Raw genomic sequence first — 26,941 nt, forward strand, 5'->3', positions numbered from 1 at the left:
TTAGAATATACCCATTCTAAATTTTAAACACCACGTTACTCTGGAACCAAACCAAGCATTCATTCAGATCCCAAGCAAGTACCATCTGGTGAAAATAAAGTCAACTGGTTCCTGCCCAGGAGCGCTAATAACTCACACTCTAATAATAGTTTCCTTTTTTGAGTAATGCCTACTATACACTAGGTCCTGTACTAGGAACTTTATATATGCTATTTCTTTTAAGCTTTGTCACAACTCTATCTAGGAGGTATTATCATTCTTAATTCAGCTATGGAAAAAATTAAGGCCTGGAAATTAAGTAACTTGCTCCTAATCAGACAGCTAATAAGGGACAGAACCAGCTATTCTAACCCAGATATCCATGACTGAATCTTTCCAGTGCTATGTTAAACCACTTTTGTTCATGCTGTATTTCTGGATAGGAGGCAGAATGTACCTTACTTAGTTCTATGAAGAATTGGCTGTAACAGGATTTCCTGTCTTTAACAGTTACTGGAAAACTCTTAATTTTCAGAGCTTTTGGTTCAACTTGAAAGGCAGTTTAGTTTAAGGGTTAAGAGTATAGACTTTGACTCCAGACTGCTGGGGTTTATCTCAGTTCCCTGTTTACTAGCTATATGAAGTTATTTAATAGCTTTAAGACCTAGTTTCCCATCTATAAAATGGGTATAATAACAGCAATCTACCTTATGGAGTTATTGTGAAGATTAAGTGAATTAATACTTGTATTATTATTGCTTTGAAGAGTATCTAGAATATAGTAAACAGTGAGTGTAAGCTACTATTGTTACTTATACTGACTGACCTTCAGTACACACGAAGGAAATGGGACAGAAAGTAAACTGCACTGACACATAACATGCTAATAGTCACGGCTTTACTTAATAAATATGCACATAGGCTGGGCACGGTGGCTCACGCCTGTAATCCTAGCACTCTGGGAGGCCGAGGCGCGAGGATCGCTCAAGGTCAGGAGTTTGAGACCAGCCTGAGCAAGAGCAAGACCCCGTCTCTACTAAAAATAGAAATAAATTATCTGGACAACTAAAAATATATATAGAAAAAAATCAGCCGGGCATGGTGGCACATGCCTGTAGTCCCAGCTACTAGGGAGGCTGAGGCAGGAGGATCACTTGAGCCCAGGAGTTTGAGGTTGCTGTGAGCCAAGCTGATGCCACAGCACTCTAGCCCTGGCAATAGAGCGAGACTCTGTCTCCAAAAAAAAAAAAAAAATGCACATAACAAGTACTTAAACATTTATAATTATTTCAGACAATTAGAAGATTTCGGAAACATACCTTTGACGGATTACAGGGTCAGACTTTTCAGGATCAATGTAAGGTTTTAGGATTTCATTAATAGTTTTATCATCTGGTACTCTTTCGAATAAAGAAAAAACAACCAGTTATATTATTATTTATTATTTTTTGCTAAAGGTGTTAAATTAGAATTCCTAAATGTTATGAACTTTTTGTTTAAATAACTGAACAAAGACCTTTTATTTTACTCTTGGCAAAATAAAACATCCTTTTAAGCAAAAATTACTTAGGAAAAAAGCTCAAAAAGACTTCTTGGACACACTTAACAAGGTCTTAAAAAACAACATTTTGAGAAGCTCCTTATAAATCAATTATAAAAACATGAAGCCTCTTTTAACACATACCTGTACTCAAACATGAAAAGAAAGTAGCCAGGATAAAATACATTTGAAACTTGCAGAAATAAAAATCAGATGATGCTAATTTCAGTCAATGTTGAAGTTTATTTATTCTAAATCCTAAAACCAAGTTAAAAAATTGATACTAATTTCCCCAGAAACAAAACATTTTAAGTTTTCCAACTTTCCTTTATATATGCACACTGTTATAAACTTATACATAAAGCTGTATAAACAAAATTAAGACACTTTTAAAATAGGAACTTTCCTCAACCATTTAAACATATTTATATATACTATTGGCTATATATCCCTGTCTATATAGTAAGTCCTTTCTCTTTCATTAGTCTATTATGTAGCTTCAAATAGCAAAATTCTTCGTTAAAATCCACGTAATGGTTATAAAGAGGGGACATTTACATATAATGTGGACATACATACGCTCAATATACTACTTAAACAGCAACTTTAAAATTATCCTAATCCAAGGAATTAAATAGTACACAATTATTAAAATTTTTAAATGACAGTTAAAAATGTTTATATATGAAAAAAGTAGGACAAAACACTTATGCAAATTAACTCCAATTATGGGTATATACATATAATTTCTAAAACAATGTATTTTCTGAGGGATATACTATAACATTAATAGTAGTAATCTTTGCACAGTAAAATTTTGGGTCATTTTTCATTTCTTATACAAACCACCCAGCTCAAGAAACAAAATTTTCAGGCCTCTTGATTCTCCTTTCATCCCTCCCTTAATACCTGGCTCCCTTGCTAGGTAACCATCATCAGGATTTCTGTGTTACTCATTTCCCTTAGAGCTAGCTCCATCACCTTTGTACGTATTCATAAAAAGTATACTATTTAGTTTTCTGGGTTTTTTTCAAATTTACAAACAAAATCACATTCTATGCACTCTTCCTTAACTTGCTTTTCTCAGTCAACATTATTTCTGAGATTCATCCATGTTGATGTGCATAACTACAGTTCATTCATTTTCAGGGCTGTTTAGCATTTCATTATATGAATATACCACAACTTAGTTATCCATTCTACTATTGACATACATTTAGTTAACAGTTTATTTTAAATACAGAACCTTAAAGTAAATACAAATCAGTTCTTAATAGACAGTGGTGATATAATACCTTTTTTCTATGTACTCAGCTTGACTTTGAGGAAATCGGAGCTTCACGTGCCAACAAAACTGTTGTTTTCTAAGAGAGAAAATAATCATGTGAGGATCAAGATAGACAATAAAAGTTTGAATGCAAATAAAACTTTCTGAATTTTCATTTTAAGATAATTCTAATATTATTCTTAGAATTCAAAGTATCTTTTCTGGCCGGGCGAGGTGGTTCACGCCTGTAATCCTAGCACTCTGGGAGGCCGAGGCGGGCGGATCGTTTGAGCTCAGGAGTTCGAGACCAGCCTGAGCAAGAGCGAGACCCCATCTCTACTAAAAATAGAAAGAAATTATATGGACAGCTAAAAATATATATAGAAAAAATTAGCCGGGCATGGTGGCGCATGCCTGTAGTTCCAGCTACTCGGGAGGCTGAGACAGGAGGATCCCTTGAGCTCAGGAGTTTGATGTTGCTGTGAGCTAGGATGACACCACCGCACTCACTCTAGCCTGGGCAACAGAGTGAGACTCTGTCTCCAAAAAAAAAAAAAAAAAAAAAAAAAAGTATCTTTTCTATTGAGAGCTAAATTTCTCTTTTCTAGGATTTTAGAAGCTATGTTTTTGAAAGAATATACTTGTTAGGGATGTTAAAAGAGAAAAAAAAATATAGTGAAGCAGTTCTGAATTCCAAGGACTTTATATTCCTGAATTAGAAGGCAATTTCTCATACTTCAGGGGCTTTTGAAATCAATGTGCTACTACTTGAAGTTTACAAATAAATTTACTCATGATTAAATACAGTGTCTTTGCCTGACTAGTCTGGAAATTAGGTGAATGAAGTATTGTCCGGTTGAGTCCAGCTGGCTGCAGATACACTTCTGAGGCATGAGTACGTGCATTCAGTAGCAAAACAGTAGACAACAAGCTGGTTGCTAAGCAGAATGCACTCTGAGCTAGAGTCCCTTTGCTTTCAGGTCTAAACTTTGGTTTGGTATAGGATCAACAGTAACAATTCACTAAATGACTTATTTTAGGAAAATGACCTTATGTCCTATTTAACATAATCTAAATTTAGTGACACTAGACACCATTCCTTTTTTTAAAAATCTAATCCTCCAAATATTGAAACCATTACAGAAATTTAAATGTTTTCACTACATGATGGTTTTACATAATGCTTTCCTTACTTAAAAGAAATTTCTAACAACCCATCGGCAAATTTAACGGCTGGCAGCATCTCTTCCAAGCAATGGCCGGCATGTCCTCGAAATGTACCCCTTAGCAGTAGAGCCTCAAAATCTAAAATAATTTTCTTTTAATATAATCTAATAGAGCATCTTCCACCAAACATTTATGTTAGTCAAATTTTTGTCAGAAGACAATTCCACAAACTCAAGTAAAATTCCTTCCATTAGGAAAATTTATCACAGATCTGCGTATGGCAGTTTTCTTTAACAAGACAGTTGTTGACATAAACTAGAGAAAGGTATGCCTAATTGTGCTTATGTTGATAGTGCTACTTATCATACAAGAAACACTCATGTTAAGTTTAACTTTTTTTGATAGAACAAAGTCAAAAAGCACACTTTACTAATCTGAAGGCCAGATGTTTAAAATCTCAGAGGAAAAAACCTTTTAAAAAATTTCAATGCAAATGCAACATTAACTAGTTTTAAATCAATAATCTTCCAAAATGAAACACCTTGCAAAGTTCAGTACTTGTGAAATAGGCAAATATTATCAAGAGGCTGAGAGATAACTATTATACAATTCTCTGAGTAAGAAATAAACTGATTTTGTTTATCTTAATGCATAATATGGTTTCTTTCTAAATATATTTGTTTTTCCATGTTAGCTTATGGGGGAGAGATCACCAACTTGTCATCTTATAGAATTACAAATCATAATCACTCCAATCATTGCTTAAGTAACATCAAGAACTATTCACTTTTTTTTAATATTCAGTAGATGCTAAATACCTTCAGAAAGTACCTAACATTCTAAACACAAAGAGAAAAAAGCCCTTGGAAATCAATTTCCTATAGTTAACTAGTTGTGGTTATAAGTCATTCACTACTATTTTATTATATATACATTGCTAAATTATGACTATTATAAAATTCTATATTTGGCCTCAGTTCAAACATAAACAAATTTGAAAAGTATATTTACTTTAAAAATGTGATCTTGCAATATTTCAAAAACAAAGGAAAAAAGAATAATATAAAAACATTCAATAATATACCCACACTCAGATTTAACCCACTTACACAGTGACGTATTTTTAAGATTTTTTTCTTCTAAGAAATAAAAGGCTATTGATGTGGTTGATGATCCTTTGTAGAGACAAGGTCTCACTATGTTTCCCAGGCTGGTCTTGGACTCTTAGCCTCAAGCAATCCTCCCACCTTAGCCTCCCAAAGTGCTAGAATTACACGCATGAGCCACTGTGCCCAGTGATCCTTTGTACTACACTTTGATCCAAGGTGGGCAAAGAGAAGTTGAAGGGTGCTATATACAGAATTTCTCTGAAATGGGTGAATTAATTATCTCTAAAGGAGTTTCAATTCTTTAGTTTTCCCAAAATTCACGTAAGTTCTGACATGGGCAATCAAATCTCTTCATAAGACTCAAAAAAGTAAGTTTGTTTCCCATTTTTCATAATTGTATATACTGACATATGTCTCACTTAAAAAATACACATAAACCAAAATCCCAGCAACATTACTTGGATTACTTGGAGCATTTTCTAAAGATAGATTGCAAGAAGTACAATCATTAGCATAGAGCAGGGTTTCTCAAACTGAGCAGCGCTGATGTTTTAAACTAGAGAATTCTTTGTTATGAGAGACTGTCTATTGCAGGATGTTTAGCAGCATCCCAGAACTCCATCCTCTAGATACCACTAGGAATACCCACACCCCCAGTTGTGACAACCAAAATGCTCCCAGACATTACGAATGTCCCCTGGGAGGCAAAATCACCACTGTTAGAGAATCACTGGGATAGAGGTTTGAACATTTACTATCATTCCTAATGCATTAGAGATACTGTTCCCTAAATTCAACAAAATGTCTTCAACTACAATAATGCCAGTTGTGCCCTTGGCATATTAACATCCTCAAGAATGGAAATACTGTATCTAGAATATTCTAGGAAACTTACGGACTCCAAAGCACTATGTTTAAAGTCTGATGATAAGACTGGTGAAGTAATGGTGGCAATTATTAAACCTAATGTTCCCTTCTGGACCACCTGACAAAAGTAACAGAAACACTGACTTCTTCTCTGAGGACTATGAAACCCAAGTAACTATTCATGCATTGCAAAGTTTTTCCCCCTCCTCCACCAAATATCAATACACACACACACTGACCATGCATTCTCAAAGGGGGCAGTATTACCCAAAGGGAGCAAAAATTGGGTCTTTGAAATACCAGTAAAAACTTAGATACTATAATGTTTGTGGCCCTCCAAAGGGCCACTGTACATAAATAAATGTACAATTTATCTATGGTATGAAAATATTAATGTCATTGGAGAGAAAATTGGGGGAAAATGTCTTAAAAGTTTCCTTGGGGGACAATAATGAAAAAAAACAGATTTGAAAATACTTAAATGGTACATGTATGAATGAGGGAAATAAACATGATTTTATACTTGTTCTCAGTGAGTTAATACAGGTCACTTATTTACCAACTCGTGCTTACTAGAAATTGTTAAGGATAATTTTCTCCCATAGTTTCAGGAAAGTAATACATGGCTGAAAACATACATTTAGGGGAAGGGGTTCTACACCCATGACAGCAGCTCCTTTTAAATGGCACTGCTCTCATGTTATAACAGGATGCTCAAATTCATTAATGACCAAAGAAATGTACACAGAAATGACAAATTTTACCTGTCAGATTTGCAGAAATGTTTTTAAAATTAGAAATTTTAGGGAGATGTGGCAAAATGGACACTCTCCATTACTGACAGGAGTATAAATTGGTGAAAGCTTCTGGTAGTTCAATTTCATAAAAGCTATAAATAAAAATTTATAATTGAAAAAGTATAAATTTTTTTCAGTAGTTTTATTCCTAGGAATTTATCACAAAGAAATAATTGAGCGTGTAATGACATGTACAAAATGTCCACTGTACCACTTTAATAAGAAAAAAAAAAATCAGAAACAACCTAAATATACGTCATCAGAAAATTGATTAAATAAATCATGAAAGGTCTAAATAATGAATTTTAAGTAGTCATAAAAGAGACAGAACTAGGTCAGGTGTGGTAGCTCACACCTATAACCCTAGCATTTTGGGAGCCCCAAGTGGCAGGATCATTTGAGGCCAGGAGTTTGATTCCAGCTTGAGCAACATGGTGAGAGCCCCATCTCTAAAAAAATCTTAAAAATTAGCTGGGTGTGGTGGCTCATGCCTATGGTATCAGCTACTTGGGAGGATGAGGACAGAGAATCGCTTGAACCAAGGAGTTTAAGGTTGTAGTGAGCTATGATGACATCACTGCACTCTAGCCTGGGCAACAGAGCAAGACCCTGTCTCGGGAGAGAAAAAAAAGAAAAAGAGGCAGAACTACATGAACTGACATAGAAAAATGTACATGTTGAATGATGGCATTTATATTCAAAATACAGATTTATACATACATTTACAAATACGAAGGACATGGCCCAAACTTTTAACTATAATTAACTTGATATTATAAAAGAACTTAATTCTTACTTAAGAATATGTCTGTATTAAATAAATATTTCACATAATGACTTGTTATTTTTTATAATCAGCACAGTCAAAGATAGTAGTGATAGAAAGGACAGGAATAATTTTAACAGTCTTTTTAAACTTAAAAATATTTTATTATTACAAGTATTCATTTAAGGTATCTCTTTTTTATCTTAGAAATTATTACCCAACCAGAATAAGGGTTACTTATCTACTCTTTTTGATAGTCTCAAAGCTATCTTCCTACGAAATATTTCATAACTAAGAGTTACAAATGCAGACTAAATTCTAAGAACTAATATTTCTAATACAAAGCTTAAAAGAGCTTGAATATTTCAGTTCTTAAAAAAAAAAAAATCAATCCTTATTCTACTCCATCACTGACTAACCAACATTTACTCAAAGAACACTTCTGAGGGCTCACTAGGGATTACGAACACAGAGACTGAGAAGAGGATGAACCCAAGACAGAATTCTTTTTAGGTAGTGAAGTCAACCACAAACCTTGGGCACTGCATTTTTCCTTCCATTTCACAATTTTCATATGAGAACTTCTTGTTCTTTATTGACACTGTTACATAGCAAGAAGGCTCAATACACCGTAATGCCCAGAAGCAGGACAGGGGAGAGGTTAAGTGGAACTTGTGTTTAAAATCTCACTCTAATCATTTATTACTTCAGGTGTTCTTGAACAAGAGACTTAATCTCTCTGCTTCTCACAGTAAAACAGGGATGCCAACGGTGTATCACAGGATTAAACAAATAAATAATATGTCAAGAGTTTAGAACACAGAACTCAAAAATGTTACTGTTATTACCACTGTTACAATTCTACATCCAATTCAATGTCCTGAATTATGAAGCTTAGAATAGAAATAATGACAGTGCCTTTAACTGAGAATATTTTGCTGTGAGTTCATAAGCAAACTCTACTTACAGTGAATTTGGTGTTTAGTTGGTTAGAGAGGAAACTAGACATGCACATTATTAATACTAGATTGTAAAGGTCCCTGAATGCTCTGCTAAGCAATATGGATTCTATCCTGTAATTAATGCACCAACAATTAAGGTTTTAAAGAAAAGTGAAATGAAGGGCTTACAGAGAGATCCATCATCCTACTACTTAAGTTTCCTAATATGTGTTTCTTTAAGTATATTCAGGACATTAACCTTTCAGCCCTTGTTCGCAGTTAATTATGAGTATTTCCAACTACTTTTGAGAATCACATTGACATACCATGTCAATTCAAATATGCTTAAAATATTTACTTCTGATTTTTAAACACAGATAACTTCATGAGGTAAGCTAAAGCTAGACTTTCCATATGTCTGATTATCAGAGTTAGTATTAGATACAGTTATCACTAATTAAATTAGAAACATTTACAGCTTATTAACATTACCAGCAGATCCTTTTACCAGAGAATACTAGGAAGTAACAATAGTAATAACAATAGTTTGTTAAATGTTTTTTATGTCAGGCATCGTTCTAAATGTACTAATTCATTTAATCTTTGTAACTCTATGAGATAAATATTATTTCATTTTACAGATGAAAACACGTAGGTAGAGAGAAGAAAGTCACTCCCCCAAGGTCAATATTCAGCTGGAAAGCAGCAGAGCTGGGATGTGAACTCAGGCTGTACTATACCTCTAGAATCCACACTCTAATCTACTATGCTATTATAAGCATTCCAGAATTGAAAGTTCAATAACAAACCATGTATTTTTCTGTATTGCGAATTCAAATGTATCTCAGTTATTTACTTTAAATATGTGCCTCCATATTTTAAAATCATTTTTAAGAAGTAGACATTTTGATTACCTACTTGTCAACCATTCCCTACCTCTCACCACCATCCTTTCTAATCTATACCACACTCTGATAAATGGACCCCATGCCTATCCTCCAGGGGTGTGTACCTGTTGGCTTAAGAAAATCAATATATCATATTTTCCTGGACACAGTGGCTCAGGATCGGGCAGATTACCTACATGGCCTAATTATGCTGAATTTCAGGTTTCCTATTCAGTAATGCTGGGAGAGAAGCACTCCATCTGGATATTTACTATAATCCTGTTACCGGCAGCATCCTATAACCACAAGGACCTAAGCTGACACCATAGAGGATACAATAGAGAATCAGAAATAAAGTGGGTTCCTTGATGATATAACCAAGTCATTATAGCTATTAACCCTGAAGTCTATTGTATCTCTGGACATTCAGTTATGAGAACCAAAATGTCCTTTTTACATAGCTCAAACCAGTTTGTATTGTGTATTTTAATTTATGCAACATAAAACATCCTAACTGATATAAGGGATTAAAGTTTTCTTCTTTCTAGGTTTCCTCTTTCAGTTATAAGCAATAGAAAAGGAAGAGAGACTAAAAGTGTCAACTGTTATGACATTTGGAAGCAGCAAATAATACCTCATGGAATTTCAGGAAAAAAATTTTTGTTCCACTGTCAGCTATAAAATGTTACTTTAATTTAAAGTTGAAAGAACATCTACCAAATTTTGAAACCCTTAAAGGAAAAAACAAATGTACAAAATTTCTACATAATCCTTCACTCACTGGGATTTAATCTTTTAAAATACATTTCAAGATGAAAATTTAAACTCACAAAAGTAAACACAAACATTCCTTATAAAAATAATCTATGTGATTAGCATTAGTACCATGATAAGTGTTTTTGGAAGCATGAATACAAAGGATCTGTTTAGTTACTTAATATGGATTGAAGTAACTAGAATTTGAGAGAATGAAAACCGTAATGTTGTGTCTCACATAATTATATAAATACTTTGAAAAATATCAGTTATATATTATATTTTGCCCTTTGTAAAATTAGTAACACCACTACATGATAATAATAGGAAACAGGTTAACTATGTGGTATTGGCTTTAGTAGACAGTATATTAAGAAAATGGATGTAGCAGGTGAAGATTCAAATGAAAAAGAACATTTTTATTTCCAATAATTGATGAATACTTGAGTACTTAATAAAGCAGTTCTCAACTGGGGGTGGGTGGAATGAGTGGGGACATTTGGAAATTCCTGGGCGGTTTGGGTTGTACCAAGACTGGGGAGCACTTGAGGCTTTTAGTGACAGAGGCAAGGAATGCTAGCCTTCCTGTAATGCATGGGGAAGTCCCACACAACAAAAACTGTCCCGTTCAAAATGCCAATAGAGCCCCTACTAAGAAACACTAGAAAGTAGAAAGGAGAGCAGATATATGCATACCAAAAATGAATACCAGCACTGACTGCCGGCATCTGTTTCATATCAACTGTGGAGAAAAATACGTCCTATAGGAACTTAGACTAAAGAGACATAAGAGAGAAGATGAGCTATCACATATACTTTCATAGATGGCTAGAAAATAGGAAAGAGGAAGACATTCTAGGATTTAGAACAGTGACCAGCCTGGGTACATATAGTTGAATTCATTAGAAAATTAGGTGAAGACAGACTTTAAAGATCCATATTTGGATATGAATCACTTGCAGGGACAGGAGGATTTTCTGCTCAAAGTCTAACTCCACCTAAACCCCCTGGCACGGCAGAGTGGGCTTCTCTCCAGCCTCATCTGCTATCACTCACCAACCCTCAACCGAGCTTCTAGGCACAACAAACTACTTATGTTATCCTAAATTTGCTACACTGTGCTTTTGCATCTGGCATTCTCACCACCAGAGTAACTTTTCTCTCTGGATAAAAACCTATATATAAAAACTGTTCCTCATACTTCAAAAATATGCTCAAATCCCATCTTCTCTAAGAAGTCTTTCCTGATCCCTGTTCTCAATAACACTCCCCCACAAGGCTGCATCAGTGAGCCCCCTCTTTGCTACTACTGCACCCCATGAGTACTCCATCACAGCACTAACTATACTACACTGTAAGAGTTTACAGTCTTGCCTTCCCACTGACTGAACTAATTGAGAATAAGGTCAGTGATTGATTTGCACATAGGTCAGTGTTTTGCAGGTAGAGGTCAATTCAAAATCATCTGGTGCTTTTTAGAAGTAAAGATGCCCTAAAAGCCCAGTGAATTAGCAGTTCTGTGGGTCAAGCCTAGGTATCCACATTTTGAAATTGCCCCACAGTTAAATCTGATATGCACTCTAGATTGAAAACCACTGTACACAAAACTGGCACTATTACTGTCTTCATCTTACAAATAAAACAGGCACAGGTAAGTAACTTGCCAAGACAACTCCCTTACACATAAAGATTAAATTTAACTTTCTATGTTTAATATAAAATAAGCATTCAAGAAATATTAACTATATTATCATTCCTCTTTTAAAAAGAAAATACACTGAAAAAGACTTACATTTTTTTGCTTAATGAGAATACTTGAAACGAATTATATTTCCGACTGCCTGAAAGGTAGCAATTTCAAATGAGAGGGCAATAAGGAGAGGGAGTTAATTTCAGAATACGGAATAGGGTACAACACTTGAGAGTTCTAGATGGTACAAGACCAGGGATGAGATGACATCTTTCACCTACTGGCAATGCTACCTATGGCCAATGGAGGTATCTCTGAATGACTCCTTGTGGGCGCAGAAGCATTAGAGGATTCTGAGTAGGTGACCACTGTGGTAAAGCATGTTTTAGAAAGGTATCTAGCAACAGTGTACAAGAGTGACTGAGGTGAGGAGACAATGAAGGTAAAGAGAGCACTCAGGTCCCCCAACAGTCCAGAGAGAGACAAGAAGGGCCTGCACAGGACAATACAGCTGATAAATGCTACAGTCATGGAAACAGAAAGTCAGGGGCACCTTTCAGAGGCATATCACGAAGGACCAGACTTGGTGACTAGGAAAAGACTTTCTAACTGAATCAGTTTGGGGACCTTGACATGATCAAGTGTTTGGTTTTCCATGTCCATGAATGCTGGCTAACTGCTGCTGTGGAAAGGTACACCCCCTGTGATGCTATGTCACAGGAACTGCCTTATCACTGTCGGCATGGCCACAGTAAGTAAAAGGCTAAGTGGGGAATCATTAGGTTTCTATTCTTTCATATTGTTTTTTAAGCCCTTGCTGTTGCTCTGAAATTCTTCCATCAAACTATATCAAAGCTGTCATGGCAGAGAAACCACAGAGCTCAACATTTCAATCAGTCAACAAGTTTGTACTGAGTATCTATTATGTAATCCCCCAAAGCTCACTGCAAAATCCACTTGTTCCCCCATGACCACAACTGCTAAATCCATCATCTAATTTTCCTTTGCTCTTTTTCTAATGTCATTTTGCAGCAAAGTATAAACCTATACTACTTATAAGATACCATGTAAAAATAAAAGTCCTGTGCTTTAAGAAGTATATAACCACAGAATTGTTTAAGGACAAATGTGCTACTAACATTAAACAAGGGTGGATGGGTATATCACTGCAATATAATTAGAATGCTGTAATTTTATCCAAAGAACAAAAAGTAAATTTTTTTGAATTTGTAAAAGGTTTGTTATTTCTTTACAAGAGGGACACCTAGTGGCAAGCTTCTAAAACAGGACTGGACCTCTTAAATACTAATTCACACTGTTGTTTAATAATGGACACACCTTTTTATTATCTTAATACTGTAAGTGCAAGAGAGACACACACACAGGGAACTAAAGAACTCTAAGTCAAAAGGGCAGATTGAAAAGTTAAGGACTCACAGTTCTAAGCTAACAGTGGCAGAAGAATGGTAAGCAGAAGGACTAGGTTGCTTAGAACTCTGGGTCCAAGTCAGGTGGAGACAAACTGAGGGGGTGGGTAAGAACGTCAAAAGTTGGGTCCTTATTTAAAGATTGGGTGGTTAGGCCACACGAAAGAGACCAAGGATGGAATTAAGCTAAAGATATTATTGGGAAGAGATCCCTCAGTCCAATTCATTCCTCCAATTGAAAAGTCAAAGTGCACTGCCTCTGTACTTGACCTCTGACCACAATAGCCAGAAAAATGAAATGAAGGACTTATAAAACCAGATGAGACATGTTATCTGAGCACAACCAATACAGTCTCCAGGTTTGATATCCATGCCTTCCTATAGCAAGACACTAAAACTCAACTGAAAAAGAGCGGCGGCCATGGATAAAAGCATGGAATTTTATATGATAGTATCAGAATCCTTTTCAAAGATTACATTTATAATCCAAAATGTGTAATGGTCCTGCCCACATATATCAATACGTCTTTTAGAATTATTTAAAAAAATCCATTTATTTATTCTTAAAATCAACAATGCATACACATGGTCTAAAATTCAAAAAGGTACAAAAGGGCACATAATTACTATCCCTGTCCCCCTTCCACCTAATTTCTCTCCCTGAAGGTAACCACTGTTACCAGTTTATAATGTAAGCATACATGTATATAAATTTTATTTTACATACAATGGCAGCATACAATGAACATGGTTCTATGTCTTCCTTTATTCACTTAATATGTCTGGCAATCCATAATAGTACATTTAAATCTGCTTCATTCTTTTTCCATTGTAAAGGCATACCATAATTTATTTAAGCAGTCTACTATCAATGGACATTTAGATGCATACTGCTCTTTTGCTATCACAAACAATGTTGTACTATACATCTTTATACATACTTCATTTTCCATATGTATGGGTATATTTATCAGATAAATTCGTAAAAGTAAAATTACCAAGTAAACAAGCAATTATCATGCTTTCTTCATTCACCTCTTTTGCACTACTAATCTTACCTTTGTACTGGGACCAATGCTTATTTTAAACAATTAGAGCAACATGGTAGAGAAGAGAACCTGAAAACCCTCCCAATAGCACACATCAAGAAATCCTGAAGAAATACAATAAACATATTGAGCTCATCAACAAGTAACAGAAATCTCTAGGGGCCAAAAAGGAAGCAGAACTAAAAATCATAATGAAAAGCTGAAGCTACACCTACTCTGGACGCCTCTGAAAATCTTGGCAGCCATGAGGTTTTAGTTTCAGTAGCCACCGGGTGACTTCAGACAAGGTCCACTGTAAGCTGGAGACCTCAAACTGAGATCACTGCATAAAATCAGTAATATGATGAATCAGAAAAATCTGTCCACTAGCAAAGGGAGATAACAAGGAAACCTGTTGCCTCAGCTGGGTGCTCTAGGGAGAAAGAAGTGGAGGGGTAGGAAGAGCAGGATGTTTCAATTGGGAATGCATAACTATAGCTTCCTCAAATGGGTTTGGGTTTCAAATTATTACTACTAGTATAGTCTGAGAGAGGGTCCTTGATTGGTGCCACTGAGTATCTGATATCTGACATAAGCAAATGCATACTACTTTCTATATAAAACCCAGATGAACTTGAGTTCACAATTACAGAGTAGGAAAAAAACAAGGAAACAAACCACCATATCAAGAGTCGGCAGAAACAGCAGACAGCAGTATCAGACTTCCAAGAACTTCATATATTTGGGATTACTTATACAGGTAATAAATGTTTTAAATTATTGAAGTAAAAAAGGAAGCTTAAAACATGAGAAAGGAATGCAATTCTATCTAAAAGACCAGAAAGATCTGGGAAAGAAATAGAATGTCCAGAAAGGAAAAGTATAACTAAAAGCCAGTAAAAAAACAAAAACAAAAACAAAAAACTCAGTGCATGGGCCAAGGATCAGATGGAACTGAGGAAAGAAAGTGACTTGAACAATTGTCATATTTAGACAGCACAACAAATAACAAGGAAGATAAGTAAAAAGAAATCACATCAAAACACACATAAAACTGCAGAACCACAAAGACAAAAGTGAAGATTTTAAAAGCAATTGGAAGACAAAAAAAGTCTGACTATAAAACAACAATGGCAAAAGTAGAGAAAAGACAATGGAATAAATAAATGAACTGAGTACTAAAATAAATGTCAACTTAGAATATTTCATATGTAGCAAAACTATCATTCAAAAGTAATGGTGAGCCACATAATTCCAAATACGTAAAATTTTAAAACAAGCAATGCAAATCTTAAAGGACAAAAAATAAAGCAGGTCTCTGGGCAAGGGAGGAGGTGACTAGGAAAAACCTTTCTGAGGTGATGGTAATGTTCTGTATATTCACAGGCACTGGATTATACAGGTGTATGTATTTGTCAAAACTCAGCAAACGTATATACTTAAGATTTGTGCATTTCACTGCATGTAAACTTTCCATCAAAATGCAGACAACTATTGAACTTTAATTAATGTGCTGAAATATTCAGGGACCAGTAGAGTGATACCTGCGTTTACTCTGAAATGCACCAAATATAAGATGGGTTAATGTATGGATAAATATGTGATAAAATAATTATAATAAAATGTTAATGACAGAATCTAGGTGGTGGGAATATGGGGTATTCACTGCAAAATTCTTTCAACTTTGCTTTATGTTTCAAATTTTTCATAACAAAATATTGGAAAAAACTTTCAATAGGCAAAACTAATCTGTAAGATTGGAAGTTAGGTAGATAAAGTTAATCTGGAAGAAGGAAATAGAAGGTATTCCCACGAGATGTTGGTAATGTTCTCTTTCTTGATTTTGGTACATTAATGATTTGTGTACTTCTTGGTATGTATTACATTTCCATTAAAAAAATTTTAAAAATATAAAATATAGACATTTTCAGAAAAAAAACTGAAAAAGCATGTTCTTTATAAGACCCTCACTAAAGAGACTTAAAAAGAGGGAGGATAAAATGACCATATCATGAATAGCATTCCATGACAATACTTCTTCTACATCTACTTGTTTTTGTTTAATGGCTGGATGTAATTCCACTGTATGAAGGTAGCACCATTTCTTTAACTCAATCCATACTGAAGGATACTTGAGGTTGTTGCCAGTTTTTACACTTAAAAACAATGCTGTAATAGACACATGTGTACATATATCTCAGCGAACTTTTATTAATATATTCGTAGGTTACATTCCTTGAATATTTAATATTTTAAGATGTATAACATTTTAAGAAATACTGTTAAACTGCCTTCTAAAATGACTATACCAATTTAACTCTTAGAACAGTGAAAGAGGAAAATGGCCTGGTTAACTTGTACCTTCATATTAGTTATTATTAATATATGCTCATCAGCCATATATTATGTAGGTATAAATATCTTTCTATGACCACCTATTTTTATCCTTTGCTCCTTTTCCTAATAAGTTGCTAGTCTTTTTTCTTATTAATGAATAAGCACTCTTTAACATATATGTTAAAGATTTTGGGGGTCCAGTCTGTCTTTTGACTTAATATGGTCTTTTTTTGCCACATAAATTGTTTAAATTTTATGTAGATTTAGCGTTTTTTTCCCTTTACGGCTCCTGGATGGAATGTTTCTTCTCTTCGAGATTATGAAAATATTCTAATTTTTTTGTTTCATTTTAAGATTTTGATCCACCTGGATGTTATCTTAATAAAAGATCCAGTTTTTTCCCCCAAATGGTAAGTGGTCTCAACCCCACTGATTGAGTAAGAAATTATTTGTATTAATTTAAAATGCTACCTTGATCATATACCAGAGAACCAAATATACTGTGTTTACTTTCTATAATCTAAATGAATTATAGATTTCTTATGCCAACACCATAAAACTTTAAACAATTTCATAAATTTTAAACAGTCCAGCCTCATTGCTCTTCTTTTTCAGGTTTTTCCTGGCACTTCTTCCATGTTATTCTTCAAAATGAACTTTAGTCATTTTGTCAAGAACTCTCTTCTTTCTCAATAAATAATTAAATGAATAACAATGAAAAATAAACAAAATCCCACTGATATTTTGATTAGGCTCACATGAGACTTAAAGGTCATTTAAGAAATGTTATTTCTACAAAATTGAGTCCCCTAAGAACAAGGTGCTTATTTCCATTTATTCAAATTCTTTCAAGTCATTCAGTAGAGTTTAACCTTTCTTCATATAGATCTTTCATATTTCTTTCAATAATTTTTTATTAGCACTGGATGAAAGTGAACATGAAGTTATAACCCCTACAAAAATATGAGATAAAGGAGTTACCTCTGAAAGAGCCACAATCTTAAAGTACTTTGGGATCTGTTCCAAAATAAGTAGGGGAGACTACATTTCTTTATTAAGCTCCTTTATTTTTAACAGAGAATGATGTCAATTTTACTTTGGCTTAACTTATTCTTAACATAAGCATCCCTGAACTTCTCTTTGTTCATTAAAGCTATCCATTATGGTATTCTTGCAAATTCACCAGTCCTCTAAAATTCACCTCATTGAATACATCTTGACTGATTAATGTTATACCTCACTGACCATTCAGTGAAAATTATAGTGCCTAGTCTTAGAAAAATTCACACATAATTTTGCATATAATTTTAGGAGATCTGGAGTCATACTGGTCAAAAATTACTGCCTGGGTTAGAATGAACCAGTTCTTCTAAGGTACCTATTTCATTTGCTGCTATAGTCACCTGCTAATAGCACTGCAGAGGTAATTCAGGCACGATAGCATATTGGTCACACTTCACATGGGGGACATTTAAATTTAAAACTTTTCTTTGGGAAATAATTTTAGACTTTCTGGAAAAGTTACAAAAACAGTACCAAAAATTCTTGACTCAGATTCCTCAAAAGTTACCATTAAAACATTTAAATTTCAAACAACTTCAATCTGAGTTTTTGACTATATTGTAGCTCAGGCTACTTAAACAAGCAAAGGACCAATTTAATACCTAGGGGGTATTAATAATAGCCTTAGTACAAGACCAAAGTCTCATATCAATAATACCCAAATCCCCAAGTCTCTGAAAGTGAAAGATCTGGCTGAATTCCTTTGATGGCAAAACCTCACTGGGCCAGTTTACAGTCATTATGTATTCATTATAATGTGAGCATGTATAGGTTTCACTGCAGAAATAGTATTATGGTTTGATTTTGCCATAATAGTGTTGGCCCAAACCTATGAGGGGTGAATGTAATATATAGTTTACGTAGCATATTCTCGAGGATTTCAGATAAGGGAATGTAGACCTTTAAATGTCATTGTATATTATTTACTATGTCCCAGCACTGTTGTTCAGTTGTTCAGTTACTATTTCATTTAATCCTCTCAATAACTCAGTAAGTCAGATCTTGCTCAAGGTCACTTGTGTATTAAATGATAGAGGCAATATGAAAATTCATGTTTATCTGAGTCAAAGCTTTAACCAACTTTTGAAAGTTAGTTGGAAAAAGTACTGAAAACTAGTCTCTCAAAACCAGAATACTGGCAGTATGGTAGCTGAACAGAATTCTCTAGAAAGATTTCATATCCCCTTCTTCCCTCCTTTCAGCAAATATTGCAATCATCTACAACTTTGGTCATTTTCATGTGAATGACTGATAAAACAGGTATTATGAACAAGGTACTTCTAAATGTCTTTTTTCATTTTTTTTCCTCTAAAGATGAAGCATACAATATCAGAATCCTGATTCTATCATGTATATCAAGAAAAGATTAGAACTATAAAGTCAGTAAGTATGCCTTCTGTATTCATCATAATCAGTGGTTCTCAATTAGGGGTAATTTTGGTTCCTCCAGGGGACACCTGGCAATGTCTTAATAGGAAATAAAAAATCCAAGAAATCAGCTTCTCTAATAATTAAAGATACAAAAAAAGTTTGGTAATATTCAATAAAAGTGCAGGTATAACTAAAATAGGCACTATCTTTTTTTTTTTTTTTTTTGGTGAAGGTACAAAGCAGTAACTTTTGAGAAGGACAATTTGGGAGTGTCTCTCAAAAGTTTAATTGTATGTATTCTCTGATCCAGTAACTTCGCTTTCTAGGATTTGATCCTATAGAAAAAGTCATTTAAGCACACAAAATAATTTGCTCACTAATGTTTATTACAGCATTATGTGTAATAATTAAAAACTAGAAATAAGCTAAATGTTCATGGATATGGGAATAATTAAACAAATTAGGATATAGTCATAGTTGGAATATATTACTTAAAAATAATGAAGTAGCTGTACATTAATAAGAAAAGAGGTTCAAAATATATTGCCAAGTGGAAAATCTAGCTGCAAGAAAAAAGTATGTGCATATAGTCATAAAAATTAATAATTTTTAACTTAGGGAGAATCATGTCACTTTTTATAGTTTTATTTAAATATTTAATATTATGCTTTACTTTATTAAATGAAAAAGAACATATATGATTAGAAGGAAACATTATGAAATTTTATCAGAGGTCATCTGTAGACAGTGGAATTCTAAGTGCTATTTCTCCTTTAAACTTTATGATGTGCATGTATTATTTTTACAATAGCTACCATAAAAATGATTCTTTCCTACATGCCATTACTGCCTAAGTGAATTAATAACACTAAAGGTTCCCAGATGATGCTGGTACTGTTAAAAACAAACAAACAAAAAAACACTAAAGGCCACAACTCCATTTGGTAGCTATCATCAGCTCCACTTTACAGATATGAAAAACACTAAGAAATTAACTCTAATAATGATAATAAAAAAAAGAAATTTACTCTAAAGCCTATTATGTAATATGTTGCTAATTTCCTTGTGGGAAAACACTAAAAATGTAAGAAAGCCAACCCCATATCTCTATACATTCATGAGCAAAAGGCTAATGCAAGAGTCTGATATGACATTTCAGAGACCTGGGATGTTTCAAAATAACATAAAATATTAACACAAATTTAGTTACTAAGTCCAGAAAATATATTGAGTGTAATATTCTTGGAAAAATTTCCCACATTCATTCATGTACCTAGAGACACAAAAATGTTATACTTGAGGCTACTAAGAATTAATCTCTGATGACAATCATTCTGAATGGTTTCCTTTGTATAACAGGAATACATTTTCTATTTGGGAAGGCACAAACCAGTTACCCTAACCTTCAAATAAATTATTTCAATTTCTACATATGTCGTTCTCAAAATGTACAACGGAATCCTCTCATGCTTGATAAATGTATTACTTTTGAAAGCCAACCAGGAAAAAGGAAAACCACTTTTACAAATATTTATATCTTGAAACATAAAATAAATGGATAACACCATCTCCTAATTATCCAACAGCCTTGAAAAGGTGAAAGTTTTATTAGAATAATGATAGAGAATTCTAGTGGCTCTGTCTTTTCAATTTATGAAACAGTAAAATTGGAAGAGAACCTTAGAATTTGCCCAGCCCAACTCTGATATCATACAGATGAGGCCCAGAGAATAGGAAGTGATTTGTTCAAGACCCCACATTTACTAAGAGGCTAAAGAGGAAGGGACTTCCTCAGGTTTTTTTACTTTAAACCAAAATCTTAACTTCTGAAAGACATTATCCAATAATTTAGCTGGCTACCCAAAGTACTTTCGGATCCTGTTTTCCTCTATTCTTGGGGCCTTTCCAACTCAACACTTTCAGAGAGCAGCAAATGAATCTGTTATGTTATCTGTACTCAAAGATTCACTATTAGAGTAAATGTTTTCAAAGTCTCCTTCTTATTTCCAGCTTTTAAATGAAATCTCATTTGCAATCCCAATGTAGAAAGGATTATAAAAGTCGAGCTGCTCTGATTAAAACAGTAGAGGGGTCCTACTTTGACTCACTGCTTTGTCCTGGAAGCCCCTGAAATACTTTCATGGTATCTTAGGTCTCAGAGAAACAGTCTTATATCCAATGTATGAGAGTTGTTGTTCTAGGACTCTGCTACTCAAAATATGCTTCTCAAATAATCAGCACCACTGGGGAACTTGTTGGAAAGGCGCAATGTCAAACTCCCAACCCAGCCTATTAAAAAATCAAAACAAGCGTATTTAACAAGATACAAATCAGAACACACAACACACTAAAAAGAAGTTGGCAACTTACTTCTTATCGAAAAATGTTGAATTCTCTTTCCTCTTGGTAAATCCATTGGGTAGAAGCTTTAAGTTAATACCTTGCCTTCGCGCACGATTTTTCAAAAAGTACATCTAACAACCAAAAACAAACACAAATTGATTTTAAAATGCCTTAAATTTCAAAAGTAAAACAATGTTCAATCATAAAACAGTTAAGATTTACGGAGTACTTATTATGCTTCACAAACAGTTCTAAGTAGTAATTTCATTTGATCTTCACAATGATTCAATGAAATTGGTATTATATTATCATCTCTACTTTAGCAGTAAGAATTAATGAGATTCCAACATCATACAGCTATCTCTGAGAGGTATAACCTGTATTCAAACCCAGGACTAATTCCAGAGCATGTGCTTTTAACTGTATGTTCTATGGGCCAAAAGAAGGTCGCAGAGATTTAAAAAGAATACAGGTCATTTGTGGCAATCATAGGGGCTAGCTACACAATTCTTTGTTTCTCTTACTGATGGTTTTATACCATAGTTAGCTGTATATATCCATGATTGTATACTAGATAGGTAGCTCATTCAAAGGAGGAACCATGACACTGGCTAGTACAAGGCCTAACTTAAAGTAACCACTGTTGAGGGCAATACAAAATAGGATATGAGAACATTCTGGCCCTGACATGTGTTAGACCCACTGACCATGTGGGTTGGTTAAGCTGAATTAGGCAACTCTGATTTGATCAGGAACGTCTTTTAAGGTGTGGCTTGCTATAGAGCATTGCTGCCCAAAGTGTGATCTGTGGACTGTCTGTGATTGGTTCATGACAAGATAACTGTAGTAATTATGTCATGTGACTCTGATAAAACTTTGGGCTTGAAGTATGTGTGTGATAGCCTTTGAGAAGCTTCTCAAACATTAATGTGTATGTGAATCACAACCAACTTGGATTAGCATCCAAGTTATACCATGAATTCCTATAAACCAGTAAGAAAAAGAAAGTTTATCAATGAAAAGATCAGCAAAAGGCTTGAACAGGCACTACACAAAAGAGGAAATTCAAATGGCCAATGAAATATCTGAAAGGTGTTCAACCTCATCAGGAATCAGAGAATTACACATTTAAAACCATAGTAAAACTACACAGCCATCAGATTAACAAAAATCTAAAACATCTGACCAAATCAAGTACTAGAAAGAATGTGATGACGGGTACATTTACATGCTACTGGTGGGGGTATAAACTGGTATAACTACTTGGGAAAAGGTTTTGGTAAAATCTAGTCAAACGAAAGACATGCATACTCCACAACACAGCAATTCCACTCCCAGGCATAAAACCTGGAAAAACATGTTCACATGCAAACCACAATTTATAAACAAGAGTAGTAGCATCGTTTCTAAATTTTTTTTTTCTTATAGAAAATCCAAAGTCCATAAAAAATAGAATGGATAAATAAATTATGGTATGGACCTAAGATAGAAAAATAAATGTGGAAATGAGAAAGGATTAGGGAAGGACAAAAGAGGGTGGCAGGGAACTTCTAGGAAGCCGGTAATGTTCTAATTCTAGACCTGGTGGTAGTTACATGAATGTTTCTTTAATAATTATTCACTATACTGCATATATCCGCTTTATGATTTTTTAATAATACATCTATATTTCACAATTTAAAAAATTTTAAAAAGTATTTTAACTTTTAGTAGAATTTTAATTATGCTTAATTAAGCTCGAGGAAAAATAAGTTGATACATGGTAATTACCCTTCAGATATGTGTAATGTCATGTCTATAGCAATAATAACAATAAAATAAACAGTTTAAAGGATATGAAAATCTTGCAACTCCAATACTAAAATGCTCTCTGAAAAGTGAACATAATTCCATGTAATATAATACTATTAATGAATCTCTAGAACAATACCGGTTGCAAACTATTTCTAATATGTAAGCTTTAATTTTGCGTAGTCTTTAAGGAATGAAAAAGGGATGCAAGAGTATGAAAACTGAGCATATTAGAACAGCAAGTCTTGTTAGTTCTTCCTTCAAAACCAGAAACTAATCAATTCCCAACAATTCTAACAGCACGACCCAAGCCACTATCATTTCACGTGGATCACTGGTCTCCCTGCACCCTGCCCCCTAACGTCCACCCAGCAGCAAGAGTGGTCTTTCAAAAAGCAAACATGTTTAAAACCTTCCAAAGGTTTCCAAGTGCATTTAGACTACATTAGAAACCCTCACCAGTTTCTCTAACCTCATGTTCAACATGCTCCTCCTCACTCACTATGTTTCAGTTGCTCTGCCTTCTTTTAATTCCTTAAATGCACCAACCTTGTTCCTCACTCAGGTCTTTCCTTTTACTTTTGTCTCTACCGGAATAATCTTTCTCCAAATGTTCACATAGACAGCCTCTTTCCCATCATCCAGATCACTGTTTAAATATCATCCCTTAGAGAAGCTTATCCTGACCATTGTATCAAAAATACTACCCTAACAACCTACCCCCAACAAACACCATTTTCATTCATGTTAATCTCCTGAGCCACCCTTATTTTCTACATTCACTCAATTCTATGTGAAATTACATTTGCTGCTCTAAGCATGTCCTGTCTCTCCCACTAAATACAAGCTCCATGAGGGGAAGGACTTTGCTTTGGTCACTGCCATATTTCTAGTAACCAGCATAGCCCTAGATCATGGTAGCCATGTAATATATTTGTCAAGTGAAAAAAATGAATTTAATTGATTGAAAGGAATTCTAACTGGAAGGGATTAGGTAAAAAAATACTTACATGTTTATTGCTTATTGGTCTTTTCAAGAAAGCATCTCTAGATATATGGTCTGCTGTTCTCGCCACATCTTCCAAAAATCGATAATCTAAAAATTTCAAAATAACAGAATAAACAGAAGAATAAACAAATGACATATGCCAATGGCCAGGAAAAATCAATCTGCTATGCATAAAATGGCTTACCACTTAGGAGATTCATTTCGGTGAACTGCTGTATTGAAACATAAGCAGTTTTATCTCGAACTCCATTACACAGCAATTCTGCTTTGTGTTTCTTTACGCAGGGCAAACTAAAGAAACAAAGAGAAAGCACTTCTATATTTTAGGGTAAGAAAGATACAAATGTAGATAATAAGATAGGAAGTTACATATATACCTGCAGGAATATCGCATACAACGTGGACATCTGTACTTTGCTTCTTCCGTACCACAAGTTTCACACCTACAAAAGCCCATACGTAATTTAATAAGTTATCAAATATTAATTCTACGTATCTGTTTATAAACTTTGAATGCTGACTAAATTACTTGTCACAATCAATTTATAAACATCAGTCACAGTGAATAAAGTAAATGCAAGTATAAGTGGATGGGATTAAGATCTTTTTTAAAAAGTATATGCAGGTAACTGATAAAGTATTTGACAGCTGTTAAACATCATTTGAAAATTCTTCTTTATGAAATTGTCTCCAAATAACAACTACATTTACAATGGTGTTAGTGATATGTAACTCAAGAAAACATGTACTAAATTTTTAAAAACTCATCTCACTTTTGACTTCTTTTCCTACTATAATTAGAGAATGAGATTATTCACTGATATTTTAACTTGTAATTCCTGGCAATCTGGTAATGACTGTGTGATTGTATGTATGTGTATCCAGAAGTCCAGTCCATAAGTTATGTTTAGATATTTTAAAAGCATACACACACCAAAAAATAGAATATAAGACACAGTCAAATTCAGAGACCAGCAGTAGCACTTTTTCCCCTCAACTCCACACCTAACCTAGAATGGGCATCACAATAGTCTAGAAATGCTTTTTACCCATCATCTGTCCTCAACTGTTCTTCTAGGATCTTGGGACAACCAAACTACAGCTACTCCTATTTGGTCCACTATATTCTTCTAGACAGTAATATTCCCAAGAATCTGACCACTTTTATTTCCTTTGCTGACAACATGATTGATCCCACACTAAGGAAATTAAATCAAAAGCAATAAATATTCATAGAATCTGTATAGAAATTTGACAATTGAGTGAGGTCAAATGTGTTTTTGTCTAATTTTAACTTAATCCACTTTGCCATTGTTGGTTTTATTAGACTTTTTCTCATCTCTATCCTCTCTCAAAGGAATACTGAGTCAAAGCATATTAAGTCAAGCCAGATCCTGTTCCAAAGGATCTTATGGTCCTTTGGAAATTTCACTTGACCATTACCCACAGGACACTAACAACTTCACATATTTTCACTGAATTTGTGGTAATCTGATAAAATCCTCCCCTTCCCAACCCTGCCAACCAATACCACTCAGCCTCCAGAAACACAAACTTATTCTTATTTTTCTCTATCTTACCTTCTGCTGATAGTGTAGTTTCCTTAACTCTAGACAAGAGGACTTTAGTTTTATTCCCCCAATTGGATTTCTCCTTGCCTTACCTTGACATGGCCAGTTTCCGCTTGCAGCCCACCCGGTCATTTATCTGAGGCTCTTCTTTCACCTTCGTATCATCCATCACTTCTTTCTTCAGGAAATCCTTCTCTTCTTTTACAAGCACTCCATCCATCATCTCCTCCTCTGTTACGTTCTGACCAACAAACACCTCCTCCTGTTTTATCTCCAGGTTATCCTTCCTCTCTTCCTTCACTTCTGGCCAGTCCATTACCTCTTCCTTCACCTTCACTTTCTCTTCCTTTACCTCTGGCTCATCCATCTTCTCTTCTTTTATCACCCAACCACTCTGCATCTCCTGCTTCACCTCCAATATGCCTGTTTTCTCTTCCTTCACCTCAGGCCTATCCTCCACCTCCTGCTTAACCCACTGGCCATCCAACGTGCCTTCTATTTCTGGCCAGTCCATAACTTCTTGTTTCACAACCGTTAAGTCCATGCCCATCTCCCCTGCCCTTTGTCCACTTCCTTTCTCTCCATCTCCTGTCTTCATCATTCCTGTTAGTCCATTCCCCTCCTCTCCACCGCCGGCCTTCTCCATCCCTGCTAAGTCCCTGACTTCCTCCCTACCCGACTTGGGACTTAATCGCGCCCCCTCAGCTACACTCTGGAGACCACCTTCCGACGTTCCTTCATTTTCAGCAGCAAACTCCATCAGCTCACGACCCTTGACCTCTGCTGCCACTCAGTCCTTCGATGTGGCTGCTCCACGCCAACGGGAAGAATTACGGGCCAGAACACCGACAGCAGTCCACGTGTAGAGCCGACAAGGAACAAGCCCAGAACGCCGGCCTGGCAGTGTCGCCCGCATCGCCGTAAAGCAACGCTTTCATGCCTCGACACTTCACGACTTGTAGCGCTCTTTACGGCTCTGCGGCGGACCGGCCCAGATCCTCTGAGAGAACCTGCGCGAGGCCACGCCCACTGTGACGGCCCCCGCCCCAGGGTTTCGCCACTCCCTTACTCTGGGGACATCTCCGCCCACTCTCGGCAACCCGCCGCGCTCTGTAGAGTGGAGGAGGCCAACCAAGGAAAGAGAAATAAACCCTTTACACTCGTGAAATGGGAATACCCACCCTAATCTGTATTAACAATTAAATCTCATCTTGTATGAAAATGGAAGACACACCT

General features: G+C 35.0%; 1 protein-coding gene across 3 annotated transcripts in view; it reads right to left on the minus strand.

Moving 5' to 3' along the window:
- ZNHIT6 (zinc finger HIT-type containing 6) overlaps positions 1-26,610 on the minus strand; it is a 48,701-nt gene extending 22,091 nt beyond the window's left edge. For 2 of the 3 annotated variants that reach the window (XM_069478152.1, XM_069478154.1), the window contains exons 1-7: positions 25,798-26,610; positions 24,512-24,577; positions 24,319-24,425; positions 24,136-24,221; positions 21,362-21,465; positions 2,815-2,883; positions 1,299-1,379 (exon numbers count right to left, since the gene is read on the minus strand). In XM_069478152.1, coding sequence (XP_069334253.1) covers positions 1,299-1,379; positions 2,815-2,883; positions 21,362-21,465; positions 24,136-24,221; positions 24,319-24,425; positions 24,512-24,577; positions 25,798-26,465 — 1,181 coding nt within the window. In that variant the 5' untranslated portion in view covers positions 26,466-26,610. The remainder of the gene's footprint in view (positions 1-1,298; positions 1,380-2,814; positions 2,884-21,361; positions 21,466-24,135; positions 24,222-24,318; positions 24,426-24,511; positions 24,578-25,797) is intronic. The other variant, XM_069478153.1, reaches the window with a different exon arrangement.
- Positions 26,611-26,941: the final 331 nt, after the last annotated feature.

Source organism: Eulemur rufifrons, chromosome 8, assembly GCF_041146395.1.
Source record: "Eulemur rufifrons isolate Redbay chromosome 8, OSU_ERuf_1, whole genome shotgun sequence".
Taxonomy (NCBI): Eukaryota; Metazoa; Chordata; class Mammalia; order Primates; family Lemuridae; genus Eulemur; species Eulemur rufifrons.